The sequence below is a fragment of the Gavialis gangeticus genome, unplaced genomic scaffold, assembly GCF_001723915.1.
Source record: "Gavialis gangeticus isolate Ggan-Ray unplaced genomic scaffold, GavGan_comp1, whole genome shotgun sequence".
NCBI lineage: Eukaryota > Metazoa > Chordata > Crocodylia > Gavialidae > Gavialis > Gavialis gangeticus.
This window is the reverse complement of record NW_017729003.1, coordinates 14,238,832-14,262,614: the sequence shown is the minus strand read 5'-3', so window position 1 is coordinate 14,262,614 and position 23,783 is coordinate 14,238,832. Positions and strand designations below refer to the sequence as shown.

Below are 23,783 nucleotides of genomic sequence, written 5' to 3'. Positions count from 1 at the left end.
AGCCACCTGAAAATTTGCCATAGCCTCTGCTGCTCTGCAGCCTGGTGCAGCCCTGGCCCTGCCTGCCCCACCCCAGGCAAGTCTGGGGCCATGCGCCCCCCCCCCCCATGACCTCCTGGGCTAGCAGTGGGAACTGCTGGTTGAGCTGCCAGATGAGCAGTACAGTGGTGGGAGCTGTCACACCCCCACTTGCCTGAGCCTGCCTGGCCCCAGCTGGGCAGCCCTTGCTCCAGCCCCTCCCTCACTGTGGGAAATATCGCTCTGCCCCCTACTCCACCACTTACCAGCTGCATGCAGTATTGACCAACCCTGGTAAACCAGTCCCCCATTTGTAACACTGTTCCTATGGGGAAAATTTGTTCTGAGTTACAATGTTTCGACTTAACACACACTTTTTAGGAACCAGTTGTGTTGTAAGTCTCAGGACTGGCTGTAAATTAAAGTCCAGTTCCAAAACTGCTTTTAAGATTAAGTAAAGGGGTGAAGACAGTGATGTGGTCCTGTTTGTGTTTTTATGTTATTTCCTGGAGATGGCATGTGATGTTCTGTTGAAATTCATGTAGTTGTACTCATGAACTCATTGCAACTTTTTCCCCCCTCAGCTCGAGGTGTATCATACCTGTTTCCTGTGCAAGTAAAGACCTTCTATCCTATATATGACGGCAAAGATGTCATAGCTCAAGCATGGACTGGAACTGGGAAAACATTCTCTTTTGCTATTCCCTTGATTGAAAAGCTTCAAGGAGACACCCAGGAGAGAAGAAGAGGCCGAAGTCCAAAGGTAACAGAACGTTACATGAGAGTTACTATATTCTAAGATAATGCTTACTATGTTTCTTTGTCATGTTGATTCCAGTTTTCTTCAAGCTTGTGTCAGTGTGGATCCTACTGCAGGTGCAAAATGCATTTGAGACTGGAGCCTTTTGAACAGCAGTGTCTGGGACTGCAATTGTACCCTGTGGCTCCTGCCCTTTTGGCATTCACGTGGAATGCAAGGGCAGCTGCATTGTTTTCACAGTTGAAACAGGAGGTATTCAACCTGCTTCTACTTAGTGTTTGCTATCTGTAGTTTGGAACCTATACATGTGTCCCTGTGCAGGGCCATTAAGTCCTTTTTCCCTGATGGTTGATTTGAAATTCTTGGGCTACAAATCCTGTTCATCTTATCTTCTGATTCTTTTGGCAGACTGCCAGAGCAGATAACTTTTGTACAAACCATGTAGACATGTACCAGACTGGCGCACTTTTCATGAATTTGATCATGGGATCCTTCTGTTAACCTCTGCTTGTTAGAGCAGTCTAAGGTCACTTTGGACCTTGAAGAAACTTGTTTGTGAACCAGCTGGTACAGAAGAAATGTGTGCCTTTGCAGCAGGGACATGACAATAAAAACCAATGTCAGCAACTTATAAGTGTTGAGAAAAGAGCCTTGACACCAAGTTAAAAACCAATAAAGGACGTTTGAACAGAGAGGCACAAGCTCCAGGTACAGCTTGGTATCTACACAGGGAGGCTGAAGCAGTCCTTTTGGAATAAGCCCATTAAGGCCCATTCAGAAACAAATAGTAGTCAAGTGGAACCAGCTGTAGTCTTGGTAATAACTCAAAATGTACTGGTATCAATTTCACTAGTGTCATCAACTGTACAAGCACCAGTGTCAAAGTGTATCAGTCATTCATGGTACTGGCGGACATCCCGCTGGAAGAATCTGCACTTAAACTAGGAACAGCATAAGTGTGTGGGGACAAACTAGAAAGGTTTACACACAAAATAATTTGCAACTAAAATGAGAGAGAAGGTAGCAAGCAAAGGTTCTTGTAAATGTATTCAAAGCAAGGGGAAGACTAAGACCTCCCTGTATGTGTACAGGTAAAAACATGATGGGATCTAATGCATGATTCACACTAATTGCACTTCATGCCACGCTATGTGTGCATGGCAGGAGGTGCAATTGTGTGGATCATGCATTAGATTCCATTACTGGTGCAGGGGGAGCCTGATCCCAGGCTTCTCCTGCACTGCAAGAAGCAAGCTTCCACAGATGGGAGCCTCCTCAGTTGAGGGGCTCCCAGTCACAGAGGTGTCCCATGCACCCCTGGGACTGGGGGATTGCAGCTGCTGCAATTCTCCAGGCCCAGGGGTTTCATGCAGCTGTAGGGCATCTGTGCCCCCAGGGGCTGGGACCCAACTGGTGTCTGGCATCCAGTGTCTGCAGCTGTGAGACTGGGTCCACATGCTGCTCAGACCCAGAGTCAGCAGCTGCTGGGGCTGAAAGTCCCTTTAGTTGCGGGAATCGCAGCCCCAGCTGGGCATGGCCTCTGAGGCTGGGATCCTTTTGAGCAGACGGGGCTGCTCCCAGCTGCAGGAGAGACCCTGCTACACATGCAGATTTTTAAAGCTTAATAGCAACCAGCTATAAAGTTAAGTACACGTTTTCAAAGTCTAACAGTATAGCTGGTTGGAGCTTTTATGGTGTGATAGCTACTTTGCATATGTAGCTGGTCTTAATGTAATTGTTCAATTAAATGGGTAATTGCACAATACTTGTAATGTGAAGAGGGGGCCTAAAGTAAGTATAGGTCTACTAGCTACGGGAAAGGTGAAAAAACAACAGATATTATGGGGAAAGCTGAAAAAGGGCCTTGCTTCGGTCTGTGCAACAGTTCAGTTTTTACTCAATGCTTAACAATATTAAGAGGATGAAGGAAAAATTCTTGCCTTTATCCCTTTATGAACTTCTGGGTCTACATGTGTTCAAATTAGAGGGGTGTATAAGACTTAGCCTGGAGTACTAATGATACTAGCTGAAGCCACCTCCAAACAGCCACCTCTAACAGTTACTTTAGAGAAATTGTGGAGTGTCAGTGAGAGGGAAACTTAACCTAACATTGGTTATGGGTAGCGGACCAGAAGAAGATCATGCAGCCTAACTTTGATACCACAATGTTACTAGAACAGATTATTCAATCAGTCTGTAGGTTTCTTAAGGGTAATGAAGTGATGAGCAGCCACCAGTATTCATTTGTCAAGAACAGATGTCAAACTAATTTTCTTGTTCAACGTAACTAACTAGCTTACTGGATGGGGGAAAGCAGTAGGTGTCTTGACTTCAGGAAGGCTTTTGATGCAGTTTCACATGACATTCTTATAAGAAAACAAAGAAAATACTGTCTAAATGAAATTACTCCAAAGTGGGTATACAACTGGTCAGAAAACATCTTTCAGGCAGTCTTGCCTGTTTATGGCTATATCAAACCTTTAGGGGCCATTTTGTTACAGGGCTTTCCTAAAACCCTGATCTTTTGGTAGTGGTTCCAAATATCCAAGCTTACTGTACAAAATACAAGCAGTGTTTCCTACATTCTGAAGAAATATTAAGGTATTCGAAAACTTGTGAAGTGTCAGAATGGAAAAACTTGCTGAACTCAGTGCCCTTAAGCATTATGCCCTTGATCTAACAGCTAAGTCAGATATCAGGTTAGGAATGCAGCTATGGATTTGCTTAAAATACATATGTTTAAAATGCTTCAGATCCACCGTCCAATTGGGACACTCCTTGCCCATCACGTATGGTGGGATCCTCATTGACACAATGGTTACTTGCTTTATGGGAACTCTGGTTCTTCAGGATGTCAGGGTGGGTCATACAATCCACTCTTCATTCCTGTTTTTGGAGGGTGCAGGATTTTTTGCAAGGGACTGAGGGACTGTTAGAGCAACTCTACTTTGTATGTCCTGATACAGAGCGTGAGGCAGCATTATAGGTATATGAATAGTCCCAGTAGACACTGGTATTCAGAGACTCCAGTCCTGCACTCATGTGCTCATCTGGAGTGGAATCCATTTGGATAACATCTTGAAGAGCCACAGTTTGAAATGGGTAAGTAAATGCTATTTATCACATTTGAAATGGGTTGTGCTGTCACTTGCCTCAAAGGTAGCAATGTTTTAGCTGAACAAGAAGTGACTTCATTATGATTCGGTGAAGGCACAAGAATCTTGAATGTTTCTGTGATTTTGTGTTTAAATACCACTTGGTTCAAACCTGTAACACTATTATAAAAGAAATGTAAATATATAGACCTAATTTTGAAAGCTGCTTACGCCTTCTCAGTAGAAGTCAAGAGAGGGTGCGTCTGTTTTAACTGTTTCCTCCTGCCTAGGTGCTAGTTCTTACCCCAACCAGAGAGCTGGCAAACCAAGTAGCCAACGACTTTAAGGACATCACAAGGAAACTCACTGTTGCTTGCTTTTATGGAGGAACTTCATATAATGGGCAAAGTAAGTGAGACTTGTGACCGAGTAAAAAGCAGATTGACTAATGTGGTTGAGAAATACAGTTGTCTGTCTTCAAATAGATTATTTTAATCAGTCTTTCCAACTTGTGAAGGAGGCTCTCTGGGCTTTTGTACACAAGCTTGTGTTGCAGTGCCAGGTGCTTTTTTTTGAAATGTTCAGCGCTGCATCGCATGCAGGTGTGTAAGTGGCAAAATGTGTATCAGCATGCAGAAAATGGCAGTAGCATGCTTTTGAATTAAAACACATTGCAGGTGTTTTAGCTCAAGCATGCTGCTGCCATTTTCTGCATGCTGATGTGCATTTTGTCACTTTGTGCTACACTGCATGCAATTGTATGTGCACATCAGCTCATGTGCAGAGCACACTCGATTAATCAAGTCTGCTCCCTGGCATGTCAGAGCATGAAACTGTATGTGTAAAAATGCCCCCCTATGTCTTAATTTGGATCTTTGTGTGGTAGAAAAACAAGAGGGTCTTTAGTAAAATGCATGGCTTCCTGCCTTTCTCACAGGTTTGGAACTTCATCCACAAAATCTGGGTGTTAAAGAGAAGACATTGGAATGAATAATATATGGGTATATGGAAACAGTACTGTGTCTGATATTTTGTAAATAACACATTTGAAATTTTTGTAAAGTAAATCTATACGTAGAAAACACTACATCTTTAAGCTATCAATGGATATTTGCTACTGTTTTCAGTTGTAGACGAACATTTTTTGTTTAAAAAAAAAAACAAAATGAGTGGAGGAAAAGCTCTATTGATAGGTCACCCAGTTGATATCTTGATGACCATAAATAAGGATAATTCATGTGATCACTGATAAGGGCTTCACTGTCAGTGGACTGTATATCATAGATGGGATTAATAGTCGCAGAGAGTAGGGATCAGTGATGTACCTCAGTCAAAAGTGCTCAGCTTTAGTTGTGGTCAGTGTTCAGTGCCTCAGAGAAACGTGACACCAGGCCCCTTCTCCTTCCCTCTGCCCAAGATAGAGCCTGGAAGGAATCCCTCCTCATTTAATGCTACTATCTTGGGGGTGGGCAATTATTTCAGGTGAAGGGCTGCTTACTGAGTTTCAGCAGGCTGCCAAGGGCTGCATGGGTAGCCCTGTCCCTGGTCACCATCTTGTGACCAGAAATCCTGCCCCCCTAACCCCTGACCTTTGCCACAAGGAATCCCTCCCCTTGAGGAGGGAGATTTTGTCATCTCGGAACCAGAAAAATAACAAATTATATTCTAAAAAGGGAACATCTACAACATTCATTAATTTGGTTTAAAAAAATATTTTTGTCTTTATTTACATGTGTTTGTGTAGTGTACATAGAGATGATTGCACAGTAGCTTAAAATGAAGTCTTACTCTTGTATGTTGCGGGGGTGGGTATAGGTTTGTTGTGGGGGCTGTGGGTGTGGATATGTGGAGTGTGGGTACATATGGGGCTTGTGGGGGATGGGTGCCTGTGGTGTGTGAGGGGAGGTGGGGGGGCGGTCTGTGTGTATGTCAGTACAAGGGGGGGTGTGGGTGCATGTGTATAGTGGGATGTACATGTGGGGCTCGGCCTGTGAACACACACACACATTCTCCCTGCCTGCACACGCATGTACGGCCCCGTGCTCCCAGTCCAGCAATGCAGCTGCAGCCGGCAGCCACCTGGTGCTGGAGCAGGGCAGGGGCAGGAAGGGAGTGAAATGGCTGGGGTGGGGGCAAGGCTGGGCTGTTCAGTCCTGCTGGGGCTCCCTCTGGGTCCTACTGCCCCTCTCTTATCTGCTTTGACAGGTTGCTGGGGCAGATGAATATTAATTTTCTAAAAATGTTAGGGGCCTCGCTGGCCGGATAGAATAACCTGGTGCACCTAATGTGGCCCATGGGCCATATTTTGCCTGCTGCCACTCTGTCTGGTTACCAGCAGAGCCCTGAGGCATGGGGTCACTGGCTGTCATACTGTAAAGGCAACCAGAATTTAGTTTGGGAGTGGAGGAAAAAATCTTGTGCAATAAGATCATTGAGGCTGCTGCCTACCCTTTTATCATCTTTTTTTCATTCTCTGCTACTTCTTCTGATATTTTTGTTTATTTCCCAAATAAAGTAAAAAGAAAACAAATTTATGACACAATTTCATGAGCTTTTCCTTTTATTTTTCAGGTGTCCATATTAGTCTGTCATACAGATTGTGTATTTGTGTAGTAGTACCAGCGCAATAAAATAAAGTTGTCAAGTTCTTCACTGTAACTGAAATTGCTGGTATCTAAATGTCCTGTCCTGTCCTTTCCTATCTTGCTGTTTTCAGTTGACTTAATTAGAAGCGGCATTGACATCTTGGTAGGGACCCCAGGTCGAATCAAAGACCACCTTCAGAATGGCAAGCTGGAACTTTGCAAACTTAAGCATGTTGTTTTGGATGAAGTTGACCAAATGTTGGACATGGGATTTGCTGAACAAGTGGAGGACATTTTACGAGTTGCGTACAAAAAGGGTAATTTCAGACTTTGAAGCAAGTAGTTGGGAATACAGTAATAATAATTAGTCCACTAAAATCAGATGGTTGAATTAGAATTCCTAAAACCTGTAAATTGAGGTGGGTGTGGGGTGAAGGAGAGTGCTAGAGAAAACCTACCATAGATGTCTATCTGGGTAATTTGATATCAAACTAGAAGTCATTCACAGATTCTTCAGAATAGAGAAGATGCCAACCTGCTTGAAATCCATCTGCTAGTGGACAGTAAGCAACTTTCCCTGGCACCCTTTCCTAAGCTGAAATAATGAATGGTTGGAACTCCCAGGCAAGAACATTGGAAGCTTCTTCCTTTTTAATAGTGAAGATAAATCTTTCCTCTGAAGGGTTGGGTGTTTTGTATTTTATTTTTTACTTTCTTGTATTGGGATTAGCACAAATGTTTTGTTTATGAACATTGAAATAGCTTTTTATTAATGGCATCTCTTTAGGGAGTAATAGCTTTTATTAATGGTATTTCTTTAGTGGATTTTGCTAATGTTTTTTGAGTTTTGGGGTTTTTTTTTTGTTTTTTGCAATTTAAAAGAAGAGATACTAATGATAGTTTAGCTTTTAAAATCATGTATTTCAGGATTGGTATAGTGACCTAGTTCAGACATATTATAAATAAATGGAGTTGTACTTCTTGATCAAAGGGGTTGTAACTTTGAGATGAGGACGAAGGCAAAAATGCTCTGTGTTCCTTAAGTAATAGATCCTTGTCTTTGGTAACATGGGTATTGTTGACTTCAAACGGAGGTATGTTCAAGTCTGCTCACTTGAAGTTTGGCTCAAGTGTGACCATTTGAGAAGGCTGGGAAGAAGAAAGCAGTAAAGAAAACATTATGCTATATTTTATTTTTCCATCCATAGACTTCCAAAGTCTGAATGCTTTCTGTAGTCTTTCATATTTTAAGTAACTGAATTTAGGCCTTAATATTTTCCCCTAGAGCTAATGTGATCCTCTAGGATTTAGATAGTAAGATTTTTAAATGGGTTCTTGTATGTTTTTAAGATTCAGAAGATAACCCTCAGACGCTCCTGTTTTCTGCCACTTGCCCAAATTGGGTATATGATGTGGCTAAGAAATACATGAAATCCCGATATGAACAGATTGATCTAATTGGGAAGAGGACTCAAAAAGCAGCTACAACTGTAGAAGTAAGTAACTTTTTTTAATATGGCATGTTTTCTATCCCCTTTCTTTTGCATGTAATAGGTGTATTTTATTTGTTTTTTAAGGATTGAATTTGAAAATCCATACATTTTAGAGTTGATCTGTGAATTCTGGTCATCTGCTTCATAAAAATTTTCATGCAACTCTAGCAAACAGAGAGAATTCTGCCTGTGTGATAGTTTCAGGGAAGATCTATGAATTCCCTACCTGGGGAAACTTGTTTGCAGTATACTTATTTTGCCCATGCTTATTTTAATTTGATTTTAGTTTTATCCTTGTGGACAGAAGGGATCCACACGTTACTGTTTTGCCATCCATGTTTTAGTAATATGATTTTCCATTATTCAAAATTTCATGCTTGAGGAAAAACATCTTTATAACAGTGTTCAATTTTTAGATTCTACCCCTTCAATTGTACACTTCTAAAGCTGTAATTTTAAGTGTTTTTAATATAAGCTGAATACCAGATTGTGTCTCTGACAGCATTTGGCTATAGAATGCCACTGGACTCAAAAAGAAGCAGTTATTGGGGATGTCATTCAGGTCTACAGTGGGAGTCATGGACGGACCATAGTCTTTTGTGAGACCAAAAAGGAGGCAAATGAACTGGCTCTCAATGCCTCAATTAAACAGGTACGTTGTCTGCTATCTTACCAAGATAGTGTGTAGCCCCTTTCAACATAGGGGTAGTAATCAACCTATCCTCACTAAATCTGCAAGCATCTTTTGAGTTGTCATTGATTCAGAATTTTGGTATAAGTTACCCAAAAGGCACCCACAAGATCAGCCCGCTGGTAAAGCATTGCATATGTGTAATGTTCGGCTTCCCTACTTTGCTCTTATTTGGATTGGACAAAGACGGTTGGTAGTGGTGGTGGTGTTAAGAATATAGTTTTTCCTTGGATAAAACATAGACATGAGGTGAAACTTTTACAAGTTAAATCTGTCTTTTTGTCTCCCTCAGTTCTGGGATTACGGTGATGATTACATATTTGCAGGCTAGCAATTACTAAGAGTTAGCATGATGGCAATTTCTGCCCTATGATAATTTAAGTCAGTGAATGAGATACATGTCTTGTCAAATTCTAAAATGTATGTCTGCTTTATTAGTACTATTGTCTCCTTTCTCAAGGAGTTCAAATTCCACATACAATGTAGCCTTTGACTCTTATTTCTGAGACTTATGCCACAGTACTTATGAAGCCTGAGGCTAACTGAAGGCACTTGATACTGTTTGGGGTGTGGGAGACAGTACACTAGCAAGTCACCATGATATTTGTGCCAGATGCTAGCAAGTATTACAGTAGTAGATCCCTTGATCTTAGTCCAGATCATTGTGTGACTGTCAGTGTTCTTCCTTGATCAGATAGGTTACTCTGAGACTAGAAAACAGTATATTCTTCTGCTTTTAGGGGAAAGGAAGAAGCTTTTACCCACCACATTTCTGTTCAGGAGGGTGTTTCTTCTGCACTATTAGATGACCTCACTAATAGCTAAATCCTCAGCATGGAGCCTTATTCTGTGTTGCTGTTGATGTTATCTGTGATATCATCTGTTGCAGAGAAATGCAAAACTCTGGTCTTGGCAAGTAAGAAAAGGGGACAAAAATATATAGTCATTAATATCTTGATATCTAAGCTTGTTGATGAACTATACATCCATTCCCTCTATAGATCATCCTTTTAAAAGAGGGGTATCAAACTCTCCTTGTGTCCCTGGCTGCACTCAGACTCAGATGGGGTCATTAGGAAGCTGCCATAGCAGCTTCAGCTCCTGATCCCACCATGTGCTCTGTACTAGAGCTGGAGCAGCTGCCACTGTGTCCCATGCCATAGCAGCTCCAGCTCCACCTCCAGCAGCAGGCACAGCACGAGGGCTGGTGGCCAGGATGGTAGGTCTGTGGTAGTTACAACTGGCCACCAGCCAGAGGGCAACCAGTCCTTGCTCTGCAGCAGGTCACTTCACCCTGACAACACTAATAGTCCAGCTGGCTGGAGAGAGTGGCTCCGTGGCCTAGCTCCAGCATGTAGGCCTTATATGTAAAACACTCCTACTTGAAAGCATGGCCAAAAAAAAATTGGGGGATGGAGGGGGAAAGGCAGTCCTGTGCCTGTTTTTGAGCCTTCTGTTTGTGACTTTATAATCAGCTGCATCTGCTTCTAGGTGAAAGACGGAATGGAAACTGACCACATATGCATTTGACAGTGTTTTAGGAAGAAGAGAATCTCTTTCTAATATGGAACTTATATTAATTTTGAGTGTTTATAATGAGAGAATTTTTTCTGGCTTATGATTAAAGTTTTAAACTATCTATTTAAGCTCTTAAAAATAATTTCCATTTTGATCCTTTAAAACTTACATTTATCCTGCTTCTGAATGGGACAGATGGTTATGTGCATCTTGCAAAAGGAAGTTAAGTGACAGTGGTTGTATAATAGCGTGGATAGCATGATATTAGAGATGGGATTTGTTTTGAGAAGCAACATATACTATTCCTAGGGCATTGGGCTGGAAGCTGGGATATGGGTTCTGTTTTCAAGTCTGGCAGTGGTGCAATGTGGCTTGTTTCAGCTTCATTCTGGAAATTGGGGATAATGCTTCCCCATTTTTGTAAAGTGCTGAGATATGTGGATTAAAGCACTATGTAGAAGCTATATTTTGGAAGTATAACATTTTTGTAATAAATCTAAAACATTTCAGTTCTTCAGTATTCTTCCTGTAGCATGATGCACAAAACTGTTTCTTACTGCCTTTCTGAATGGTGTCATATTGTTTTACAGGATTGCCAGTCATTGCATGGTGACATTCCTCAGAAACAAAGGGAGATAACATTGAAAGGCTTTAGAAATGGTGCATTTAAAGTTCTTGTTGCAACCAATGTGGCTGCTCGTGGCTTAGATATCCCTGAAGTTGACCTGGTTGTACAAGGTTCACCACCAAAGGTAAAAGATGGATATGTTGGGTATCTTTTATAATGCAGTCTTTCAGTTAGTTTTCATGTAATAAAGTAACGAAGTCCTATTAAACTTGCTAGCATTAAAGTTGGTTTGTAAGGAAGCTTCTGTTTACCAGAGATGGTCTTTCAATCAAAATGCAACTTAGAATGCATCAGAAGTAGATGCTGGGAAATCCTCTTCTCAGAATGCTGCTCTTACCAGTCACTTTGTCTGGAACCTCTGCATTACACTTCTCCCCAAAGCAATGAGTGGTGATACTTTGAAAGGGATTTGGGAAAACTGTAGAGTAGAATGACTGGTGCTGCCATTGGATGGGAAGGAGAGCCCAATGGAAAGAGCTAGAGAAATTCAGGAGGATACAAAGAGAAGGGTGTATTGAGTTCTGTCAAGAACATGCTTACTCCTTTGGGAATTTATTGCATTGTGATAAGCATGTAATGTTTGCAACACTTAAGTTTGCATAAAGATACAGCAGCAAATCTGTACATTTGGTTGCCTTATGCTGAAATTGGAGTAGTAGTGGTACCTTGTTAACAAAGGTATGTCACATCATCTCTAAGCATTATTTCATAGAGGTTTTAGGAGGAATTCTGGAAACTTGTTTTAAATAAATAATTTAAAATAATTTTCAGACAGTATATTACACCCAAGTAATATTATAATAGGGTCTGTGAAACTTTACGGCAGTAACAACTGAATCAAACACTTCTTATTTTTTGCTTTTATTTTAAAGGATGTAGAGTCCTATATTCATCGTTCAGGACGGACAGGTCGAGCTGTACGGACTGGGATTTGCATTTGCTTTTATCAGCCGAAGGAAGAATATCAACTCAGATATGTGGAACAGAAAGCGGTACAGCATGATTTTCTTTTAGTCACGAATACGTAGTAATGTAAGGGTTTTGCAAGCTACCCTAATATATAACAATGTACTAACTGGGTTGTCATAAAGGATACAGTGATAAGTATCCTTTCAGTTAAAGTTGATTTGTCATCTTTTTTTTAACTAAAATAACTTTGTCAAAAACATTTGTGCAATTAGTATATGGTCTTCTATAAGATAGGCTTAATAATCAATGAGAAAACATTAGTTACAATATGCTTTCAAGCCCATAAAATTTAGGACACTAAGGGTGAAACACTTTCAATGTTCTTTATAAAGGCTGTGTAATGGCATATACTTTAATAAAGTGTATCTTTAAGCTTGGTTCCCACTCCCCTACTTACTGTTTTCTGCTTGGGGGGAGGAGAGGGTTATTTTCAAAACAATGTTAAAAGAGAGTAATAGATTTATTAAGCTTAAGGCCAAAAGTTCATTCAGTTCTGATCTGCATGTCACAGGCCCTTACATTTCAGTGGGTTACTTTTACTTTTGGTCCATTGTATTTGTTAGATTTAGATGCTATCATTCCCTATAAAGGCTTGTGGCAATTTACTGTACTTGCTTTGAGCAAAGCACGTGGTTAGGTTAGAAAATATTTAAATTAATATCAAAACAACTTTCTATTGGCCATTAAAAGGAGTTGAAGTTTGTGCACCAGTACTACATAGCACTGTATTGCCTGTCTGCATATCTAGGAACAGGAAGTAAGTATCATTCCTGAACAGACTTTAAAAACACTGCCCCCATATCCCTGCTCTCTTTCCCCCTCCTCCCCCCCCATGGTATTTACAGGGGAAAAAAAAGGTTTTATATTAAGTTGGGTGGTGGGGGGAGCAGGGTTCAATTACTGGTAAGCCAGATTATGGTTTTAGTAACTATTGCCAGCCTTGTTTTAAAAAGTAAAAGTCAAATTTTTGAATGCCTCTTTTCCACAGCCACTTCTCTTCTCCTCCCTTCTCCCACCCTTGCCAGAGCCAGTATTTCTAAGGTTCAAACTGGTATTGCCTGTGTACTACCATAAATATTTTTATGACAGCACAAAGCAAAACCTAACAGACATCTATGCCCTTTGTCATGTTGCCACAACTGCCCAAATTTGTGGCTGCAAAAAAAGTACTATACATTTGTGCTGTTTTTTTTGTGGCAGATATCTGATTTTTAAGGCAGGAATATGTGGGCAGCCTGCTTTTCAGCCACCCAGTGCAGGGTTTCAGGGGGCCTGATCCTGTACATCTTGGGGATTCCTCTGCAGGATTGGGTCCCTGAAACCCTGAGAAGCACCTACTAAAGTTTCCTTGTTTCCTGAGGCACAATTCTGGGTGTTCTTCTGCAAATGGGGAAACATGGTTTCCCATGTAATAAAAAAGCTTTAGAATTTCTGCATGCCACATTACTTGATAAAATAAATACACAGGCTCAAAATGCACATTTTATATATAAGCTTTATTGAAGCATAATTTTAATAGAATTATAATAAAAACAAACATTCTTTTAAATAATTATGGGGACTCTGGTAGTGACTTGAGTACTAAATGCTGCAGCATTCTTATACGCCCTTATGTGCACTTAATTAACTGCTTGGAAAGAGTGAAACTGACTGGTCAAGTTTGGGCCAGCTGGGTTGCAAGTAAAATACACAATGAATAATAATTCATTAATATTATTTCTTAGTATTTAATTCTGCCCCTTTTTAAGGGTCCCCTTAAATAAGGTTTGAAATACTTTAAGGAATATACACCCCCCTCAATTTATAATAAGCCCTGCTAGCTCCTTTTTTTTTAATGATGGTACTCTGGCCTGATAATGGAAAGCTCTGAAATGGATTGAATATTCCAGGTATTTTGGCTTGGGAAGATGAAATTTTGATGAATTTCAACACTAGTTGGGCTTTTAAAGTTGTTTTGTTCTCTTGTCATTTTCCTATTTTGTAAATTTATTCTGTTATCTTATTGTAAGTTGCCCTGAACCTGTGTTAAGGGTAGCATATACATTGAGTCAATCCTTTTAATAAATAAATTGGATCATGTAACTCCCTTCTTTCCTTTTTTTTGTTAATTTTAGGGAATTACTTTTAAGCGTGTGGGGGTTCCCACTGCAACAGATATAATAAAGGCTTCCAGCAAAGATGCAATCAGGTACGTTCAGTGATAATGGATCATCCTCCTGTGTCATTTGACTTCTTTCCAGTGTCAGTCCGTGTTGGCTTGGATATAAATTATTCACTGATCTCCATCTAATCAAGTTTGGATCCCCTTGCATTTTTTTCTTCTGTTACAGAGCCCCAGTATTTCAGTGTTTTAAATTTGTCTCTTGCCTCTTGATAAATAACATTCTTGCTTTAGGTGTCTGGATTCTGTTCCTCAAACGGCTGTTGATTATTTCAAAGAGTCTGCTCGATGGCTAATAGAAGAAAAGGGAGCAGTTGAAGCCCTGGCTGCAGCACTAGCCCATATTTCTGGAGCTACTTCCATTGAACAGCGTTCTTTACTCAATTCAGATGTGGTAAGAATATTTAGTTTATAACTTTTTGGAAGTTTTAGAACTAAAATATCTGAGAAACTTGACCCTGTCTTCAAAAAAGGCATAAAAATGGTGCCAGATACTGCCCATTCTAAAACTGTAGTCCGTCTAAAAGAAATCTGGTCTTTACTTGAGTTAAAAACACTAATACAGTTTATGGTTATAGTTGGTCTTTGTCTGTAAGACTGACATACTGATCTGGAACTGCCTAGGGCAGGATGAGTAACCACAGGATCGAGCGGCTACCCCACTTCCCCACTTTGGGATAGAGTGGCTTCTCTCTCCCCCCACCCCAGGATTGAACATGTCCCATTCCCCCCACTTCTCACTCTCACTCTCTCGTATTTCTCTCCGTGCCTCCATCCCTGCCTGGATTGGGGGGTCAGATATTTTTCCCCTCTCACTGAATTGCTGGTTGAATGTTTTAAGTGTGTGTATGCACTCTCTTGGTCAAGCAGTTTAATCACTTGTTTGCTCCCTTATCATCAAGCGTTTTATTTCTCTCATTAGATCAATTAATCTAGAATTTATTTAATGTAGAAGCTGTCATTTTCCACTTCTGGGTATAAATTTGCATAAATTCTAGTATAAATTTGTGCTGTTGTTTTGTGGCAGATATCTGTTTTTTAAAGCAGGAGCATGTGGGCAGCCTGCTTCTCAGCTATCCTGTGCAGGTGTTTCCAGGGCTTCAGAGGCCCAATTCTGCATACCTTGGGGATTCCCCTGCAGGATTGGGCCCCTGAAACTCCAAGAATTAACTCGATTTAGTTAACTGAAATTTTTCTAGTCACCCCCTCCATGTTTTTAGGACAAGTAGCTTCAGCCACTCATGAATTAAACTGTATGTTGGCAAAGAAAACTAGCTAATTGCTTGTCAAGAATGACCGTGCAGGTGGGGGCATAGCTTGCATGCCAGCTACCAGCCTGCACTGCTGCCGCTCTGCATCTGGCTGTGCATCCCCTGCTCCCAGTGCAGAGTGGTGGGTGGCTGCCACCACCCACTGCCCCGCCTTGCTGCTCCACATCTGGCTGCACGCCCCTCCAGTGTCTGGCAATCTGTCTGTGTCTCTCTATGCAGAGCACGCTGGTTGTTTCAGTAAGCATTATGATTGGCTGCTGAGACAACCAATCGGAGTGCTCCAAGAGTGTTACGGACAGATGGACTAAGACATATATATAATATGTATGAACGAATGCTTTTTTAACTCGGTTAATTTTTCAAGTGAATAATCTAACCTGAAATAAAATTGCAAATGGGTGTGGTTTAATACACAGTGTGTGTATAAACAAACAATTTGACATTTAACAAAGCCCAGTTCACTTCTGTTCACTTGGCTTATTTCCTCTGGACTATGAAGATCAGATATCTGATTTTATTAGTTGGGCTCCCTTAGATATTTTGAGTGTAGAGAAGGAAAGTTCTATAATAGTTTAAGGCCAAACCTGCCTTGATTCCCACCTATTTAACATTATTTGGTGGTATAAAAGGGTCACTAAAGGAAGCTTGGATTTGTGTGCCAGTTCACACTTGTTTTCGTCGTAACACAGAGGGTGTGCACTAATTTCATCCATATAACGTAGTGAGTCTAGGTGAAAAAGATGGTTGAGGCTCAGTCCAGAGAACTGCAATGATGTCCACATTGGACTAAACACTTGGGTTGTGGTATATATTCACTCTCTTGGGAATGGCAGGCAAATTATGAACTGCAGACAAGTTAATAACTGGATGGTCTTATGGTAGTCCTACTACTGTATGCTCACCAGGGACCCAGGTTTTCCATTTGCTGCAGAAAAATGGGGATTTTCCTCTATTTAAAGGAGAAAATCACAGGAAATAGTGGGTTTCCCCTGGCATTCCAGTCTTCAAGGAGCTGCTTGGGGCATGTGGAGGCAAAGGGCACCAAGTGCATGTGCGCGCGCACACAGATATGGCTGGCATGCTGCCAGGCTGGGTGGTGGAAGCAGCCCTGGAAGCTGAATGCAGGCAAGTCTATGGGGGTTGGAGGCCTGGGGCTTGGGGACTGTCCAGGGGGCTATGGGGTAGGGAGGAAGGGGTATAGCAAGGCTGTGCGGTGGGGATGGGTGTGTAAGGTGGGGCAGATGCCTGCCAGTGCTGAGCGAAGGTGTCTGGGCATGGGCTGAGCAGGGCAGGGTTATGGGGTGGGGGGGACACTGTCCCTCCAGTGGGGTAGGAGGCCCTTTGGGGTAGGAGGGAGCTGCTTAGCCAGGTTGGTGGCATGGGGCCAGTGCTCCTGCTCACAAGGGTGGGCCAGCCTGGAGATGCTGCCCATGGGCGAGGTGGACCCACATGGCTAAGCTGCCTGGCATAGCACAGAAGACCCAATCCAGGACGGCAGATGCCATAGGCCTCCACTCTTCCCTCCAGCTTGTGCTGGGGTCACACTTGCTATACCGCTGCCCGCACAAGTCAGAGCCACTGCAGCTGCTGTGCTCTGGCCCAGGTGGGATGGGCAGCCAGGGGGCTCCTCTGGCAGTGTGGGGGGGGAGAAGGAGGCTGCAAACTGGGAGTGAGGGGCACTGGCAAGGCTGGGGGGACTGTGGCTTGGGAGTGAGGAGCACCTGGGGGGTGGCGGGGTCTGTGGTTTGGGATTGCAGGGCACTAGCATGTTCCAGAGGAGGTGGTAGACTGTAGGTTGCAAGTGAGGGGCACTGGTAGAACCAGGGGATTGCAGGTTGGCAGGGAGGGGGCTGTTGGTTGGGAGTGAGGGACACCAGCATGGACTGGGTTGGGGAGGGTGGGGGGCTGTAGGTTGGGGGAGAGGGGCACTGGCAGGGCTGGAGGTGGGACTGTCTTGTGAGTGAGGGGCACCACCAACATGGGTAGGGGCAGGGTACTGGTATATCAGTGTTGCTCAGTGCCGCAAACAGCAGGGGGAGGACAGCTGCAGCTGGACCTGTGTCCTGGTGAGCAAAGTGGGTAGTGGGAGTTCTGATTTTTCCCTGATAATTTGTTTTGTTTTGTTGTTTTTTTGTCAAGCACCAAAATATGTAGATATTTAGAATTTATTTTATTATAATTGCAGTACTGATAGGATTCCAGATTATTTTTAAATTGTAAATGTATCAATAAAACATTGTGTGAAATTGATATGTGTATATATAGTAGTGTTTCATTTTAGTTGTGGAAAAACATAGATTTTAGTAGTTTTTATCAGAGAATTTGCAATTTTTAAACAGAAAACTAGGATCCTTGATGCTCACATAGTAACAGTTAGACTGGGAAAGCTATTTTATTTTATTTTGTTTTGTTTTTTAACATGGGTTTAGGTAGTCTCTCTTGGATGCATGCCTTGCTATTCTCATTTCTTAATAAGATTGGATTTAAAATGCTGTGTGGGATTACACTTGATCTCCAGCAAAACCTGGGGCAGAAGGTAGTCACTTACTTAAAAGGGTATCTTGCTGTAAGACCATAGCACTAATAAAGTGCTCTAGAATCTGCACTGGCTGCCTCTTGATTTCCAGGTGGAATATAGAAGGTGTTGGGTCTGGCTGAAAACCCTAGTAGTTTCTCTTTTTAACATATGGCCAGAGCTCTCCCTGTGCAGTAGTAATACCAACCCTGAGATTGAATTTAACCTACCTAATAAAAAGCAGGGCAGAGTGGCATCTTCAAGACCATAACTCAGTCTAAGTTAACTCTCAGATTGCTATCCTGTCCTATATTCTGACTTAATACTAAGAGAGCTAATTACTTCTCTAAGTGTCAGAAGATTTGGAAAAATAAGTTGTTATGACTATCCCTCAACTTTGGAGTTGTGGCCCTTTGGCTACAAATATTAGCATGCCCCAGTGTCAAGAGTGGACATTTTAAACTTGAAGGATTATGTGACATTTTTCTTGGAGACAGTATCTTTTAAGATGATAAATTTCAGGGAGTTGCGGAGAGGCGCCTGTCATCTGCTATTCTAGTTGGATTGTGTGTATAACTCTATAAAGGATATGTTTATCTTTCTTAATTTAATTGTAAAAGACATAGGAAATGACTATTGCAAGCTTTATGCGTGTAATGCTTTTTTCTTAATTTGAAAAGGCTGGTAGTAGAAAACTTTCCTGTTTTCATCTTCATCATCACTTCTAAGATGTCTACTTAAGCAACCCCTTCTAAAGTACAGTAAAATCCCTGTTATCCAGCATTTGAGTAACCGGAACACACTATTAACTGGAATTTCCAGCTGACCAGGAGCTGGTGGGGGGAACTCTGAAAACTGCCAGCCTCAAGTAAATGACATTTTTAGGTACCTGGCACCCCTCATTGCCCACTTGTGCCACGTAACAGGGATTTTACTGTATTTATTTTCTAACTTTCTGTAAATCATGAATATGCAAGTTATTGATGCATATTGATTAATTTGCAGTGAATATACTGCTGTGAAATTATTATTAGAGTATGTTCCATGTTCTACCTTTTATTCTACAGGGATTTGTTACAATGATACTGCAAAGCTCAGAAGAAATAAATAATATAAGCTATGTTTGGCGTGGACTGAGAGAACAGCTGGGTATTGATATTGATAGGAAGGTGCACAGACTGTGTTTTATCAAGGGAAGGATGGTAAGATTGAAAATCCTATTTTCATAGTTTATCATACTGAACTCTTAAGGTTGTGGACTTCTTTATAGCAGGAGAGAAAACTAATTGCCTCTGAACATATGGCCTGTGGACTGGATCTGGTCTGCAGACCTGGAGGGCAGGGCAGTCCTCAGCAGTGGGGACCTTAGCTTGTGCCGGTCATGGGTGGGAGCTGAGCCCATGCTGAAACTGAAGGGGTGAGGGAGGTGCCATTGAGAAGCAGTGACAGAGAAAATGTGGCAGCCAGGTCAGAACACCTGCCTGCCTTGGACTTGAGCTGGGTTGTTTCAGCCTGCAGCTCCAGAAAGTTGTTGACAACCATTTTAAAGCATTATCATCTAGATCAGTGTTCCTCAACCCATAGGTCATGACCCAAAAGTGGGTTGCAAGAATATATGAAAGGGTCACAAACTGAAAAAATGGATTTTCCCTTAAAGGAGAAAAACATGGGAAACCACAGCCTTTTCCTTGCAGGCTGGCAGAGTTCCATCCTGCAAGGGGCTACTTGGGGGCAGGGGCATGCCCCTGCCCCTGCCCCCATATGCTCACCTCCTGCCCCACACACCAGGGGCTTGGGGCATGGAGGTTGGGGGCAGTGGGTTGGAAGTGAGGGCCACTGGGTCAGCACTGGCCATCAGTGTTTACATTTGGGTCCGTCATACAAAAAAGCTTGAGAACCACTGATTTAGATCTCCAGTTCTAAGAGGGCTCAGATGGGTAATTACCAGCCTAACAATGTTGCACTCAGTGATCAGTGAAGTCACTGCAATGACATTAGACAATGTACTTTTAATTTTAAATCCTTAAAAGGCACATATATTACTATAAGTAATGGGCACTGTTCTGTGATTTGTGTAAGTGTATAACAGGGTTCTTGAAGAAGACAGTAGTCATTTCTGAAATCACTTGACATTTTTGTTAAACGTAATACCTGTATAATGTGCAAGATTATAATTTTTTTGTGTCTACAGGTATACGTTGTGCACTTTACAGTGTTTGCTATCTAGTAATTAGTCAGTTCCAATATTTCTGTTTTTATGGGTCACAGCAGTTAACAGAAACTTTCTCTTTTAAGGCTTAAAATGTGTGAATGACATGAGTATGTATAGACCCAGCTCTTTAAAATAGTTTGATTTTAAGTAAAAGAGCAATTAGTAATTGGGTCTGTCTTCTATTTGTAAGTATTTTTATCCTTAAAGTAGAAGTGTATTGTAATGAATTTTTGGTTTGCAGACTTTTGAAGAAAAGTATGTAAACCCCATTCTTCTAATATTTAATTTTCTGAAAATGTTAACAGTTGTGAAATTCATATACAATTTACCAATTTCATTTTGGGAACTTCCAGTTTTAAGTCCCTTTTCAGGATACTTACAATAGTAGAGCATATTATTCTCTCTCTCCTAAGCTATTTTTCAATTTTTTTCCTTTTCAGATGTGATTTTTTTTTTTTTCTTTCTAGTAATGTTTGATGTTGTCTACATTGGATTTTAGTACCCCTGCTTGGTGTGACAGCTGCCTACAAAATAATGCTCTGAACAGTGTGGGCAAGTGTTGTATGCACGTGGCTTTCCTTACCTATAACTGGTAACGCACACCCTCTGAATCACTTTTGGATGGCTGATTATTACTTGAAATCCTGTTTAGCCCAACTGGCCTGTCTGTCAGATTAAGCCCTTCCTGAACCTGAAATCCAGGAGGTTTCTATTCTAAATCTAAATGTTTTTACCCATTGTACATTTATCAATCCTTTTCTTTTCTTGGATTAAAACAATATGTCCAAAAGAATGTACAAGCCAAGTCTTGCGAAAGATGGTGCAGAACAGTTCAGGAAATGAAGAGCAGTATATTTATTGGCAAAGATGGAAATACACATGGAAGAAAATGGCTTTGCAGGAGAAAAAACCATGAACATGCAGCTAAGGAAGTGATAGCTTCTGTAGATGAGCAAAGTATGATGTGTTGCTCCATAACTTGTTGATTTTTTTTTGTTTTTTTCCAAATGTAGAATTTTTATATCTTCAAGTTAAACTTGGCTCTGCACAATTGCCTGCAATATAGTACTGCTTTGTTTTGTTTCAGTGTTGTATGTAACAAACTGATACTGAAATTACTCTCTTTTTAGGGTGTATGTTTTGATATTCTTGCTTCAGATCTACGAGAAATACAGGTACTTATTTCAGTAGAGTTCTTAAATTTATAGCAGGAGATCCCAAACGCTTTCATAACATAGATTTGCCTCCTTTCTCTGTCACTTTTGCTGGACTGAACTCCATAGCCAAACTTAATACTTACAATCACAATGAAAAACAATTCCTACCATAACTTTCCTTCACCCTGAATTTAAAACAAATTCCTCCAATAAATGTGATATGAAATCTGTTTTTCCTTTGATCAAATCAGGTTTTGATTTTTTTGTTTGTTTTTTTTCACCTTGTTTAGTTCTACTTCTTACACTACAGTCTCTGTTAACAAATTAATGTGGAACTTTCCTTGGTTTGCTTCAGCTTCTCCAGTCAATCTGCTTGCTAAAATGCAGTGGTCTTTGGTCTCTCCAAAAACTTCTGAAATCAGATTTGCTGCAGCTGTTATTTCTTCCGGTACACTGGGCTGCTTTCATTTTACTAATCTCGTTCAGATGGCAGGGTAGGGTTTATAGATCAGGGTTCAGCAACTTATAGCCAGAGCCATTGGATATGGCCCATTGACCTGGGGTCTTGGAAGCATTTGTGGGCATTGGTGGCATTTTGTGGGCTTTGCTGACACCATGCTGTAGCTAAGCGGTGGAAAGCTTTCCTGTGCTGTGCCACAGCTGGACAATGGGGGACAAGCAGTGACAGTTGGGTTCTAGTGCCAGCCCACCTTGGATCTGAGCTGAGCTATTCCAACCCACAGCCAGAAAATGTTTCTGACCAGTGTTAAAGACTAATTTGTTCAGAGGGTCATAAGCAATTAGTAGGCTACACAGCCTACTTTGTTAACAGACTTGTGGAGAGAAGGCGTACTAAGTAGGAAGGAATAAAGTTATTCAAATACAAAGGATGAGGGAAAGGGGAGAAAGGTGAATGCAGGTTGAAGAAATCAAAAATGGTAAATAAAGCAGTTAACCCATTGAGGGACATAGGGGTTATAACAACTAGTTCAGGTAATTGAATAAGAATACAAAGTCTCCATTGAGATCATAATTAAAACAGTCCAGTCTGTGGATGATGTGTCCTGCAGTTCAGCATTCAAATTACTGTTTTTTCTTTTAAAGTTTTGCTGTTTCAGAACAGCTGCTCTGAAGTCAGTGATGGCCTGTCTAGGGAGGTTAAAGTCCCCTGCCACAGGTTTTTGTCTTTCTAGAATTTACATCGTTAGTATCCTTTTTTTTTCCATACAGTGACTGCCCTTTTTGTCCAATGAAAACAGCAGAGGGACACTATAAGCAGGTGGTGGCATATGTGATTGTGGTAAAGGAGCAAGTGAATGAACTCTGGATGCTATCTATTTGGGCTCTCTAAATACAGATCTTTCCTACTATGTACTTTTGCTTGCTCTCTCAGTAGTGTTCCCTTCTATCCTCTCTGTTTCCCTATTTTATGTATTTAAATTACGTTATTCCTTTCTGTTTAGTACCTCTGAGCTCTGAAAAAATTGATTTGTAGCATCTCATGAAGTAGGTTGCAGCCTAAAAAAGCTTGCGCCTCTCTGAACTAGTTAGTCTCTAAGACGGGAGAGGCAATTATTTGGGCTGGAAGACCACTTGGGAGTATTGGTGAGCACTTGAGGGCTGGATCAGCACCCACCCTCTCCTGGCCCCCAGCTGCTCACCAAAACTCTGTAAGTGACTTGGCTGTGGGGCCTGGCTCCACATTGTGATCACTCAGTAATCCTGCCCTGGCGTCTCCATAGAGACCAACCCAGGACCCCTGTAGAAAAGGTGCTTGACCTGGTGGATGGGGTGGGGCTGTGGACAGGTGGGGAGTGGGGTGGATGGTCAGGGCCAGACTTGCAGGACAGTGACAATGAAGGGGCCCAGGCCCAGGGCTGAGCCATGATCCGCTCCCAGCACACCCCTGTGGAACTGGTGCCCATCACAGGGATGTGCAGGCAGCAGATTGTGTCTCTGCCTGGGTGCATTGTCACTGCCCTGTGATCCTGACCCCAGACCCACCTGTCTGACTCTGGTGCCACTCCCCATCCACCCATGGCCCCATCCCATCCACCCAGCCAAGCACACTGTGCCCATGTGGGTCCCAGGCCAGTCTCCACCTACCTGTTCCATCTGACACCTGGCAGTGGGTGCAGAATGGATGGACCAGGGTACCTGGGCAGCAGGTCCAGGTCTAGCTGTAGTGATGCTTCTGGCTGCCACTGCCAGCAACTAGGAAGCAGAGTCTGGTTGCTGTGCTGCCCCAGCCCCACTGTGTGCCTGGTGCCAGTGAGATCAGCAGCACATGCCATGAGTCAGGCTGTCTCCCATGCCTGGGGCAGGTGGGGCCATTGCAGGCTAGATAAAATCCTTTGGGCTGGATCTGGCCCGCAGGCCATATTTTGCCCATCCCTGCTCTAAGGTGTCATACTGCCCTGCCTTCTGCCTAACTACCTCTCTGCTTTTTCTTCATGAATTGCTCCCCCCATGCTTCTCATACCCCAAACTAAGCACTAATTCAGTGTCCTGAAATGGGATTAGTTCTATTCCAAACTAGTGTGTTGGCCAGAAGCATGAAGTGGCTTTTTCATCTCCTTTTTTAGCTGCACTTCTGTATCTTAGGGAGGGAGAGGGGAGGAATTGGTTCCTTTACTATGGGGGCTGTTCTGTAAGACTTCTGCTGCTTCGGCTCTATGCTGAGGCATTCATTCCTGAATGGATCTGCACT

General features: G+C 42.0%; 1 protein-coding gene and 1 long non-coding RNA gene across 2 annotated transcripts in view; one reads left to right on the top strand and one right to left on the bottom strand.

Moving 5' to 3' along the window:
- The window catches only part of DDX21 (DExD-box helicase 21), a 68,220-nt gene that overhangs the window by 9,836 nt on the left and 34,601 nt on the right, over positions 1 to 23,783 (top strand). Inside the window, exons 3-7 of the mRNA XM_019507850.1 lie at positions 603 to 781; positions 4,164 to 4,281; positions 6,590 to 6,775; positions 7,809 to 7,954; positions 8,454 to 8,603. Of these exons, the coding sequence (XP_019363395.1) occupies positions 603 to 781; positions 4,164 to 4,281; positions 6,590 to 6,775; positions 7,809 to 7,954; positions 8,454 to 8,603 (779 nt within the window). The remainder of the gene's footprint in view (positions 1 to 602; positions 782 to 4,163; positions 4,282 to 6,589; positions 6,776 to 7,808; positions 7,955 to 8,453; positions 8,604 to 23,783) is intronic.
- The window catches only part of LOC109290997, an 11,140-nt gene continuing 8,269 nt past the window's right edge, over positions 20,913 to 23,783 (bottom strand). The window contains exon 3 of the long non-coding RNA XR_002095728.1: positions 20,913 to 21,076. This is a non-coding gene — a long non-coding RNA (uncharacterized LOC109290997). The remainder of the gene's footprint in view (positions 21,077 to 23,783) is intronic.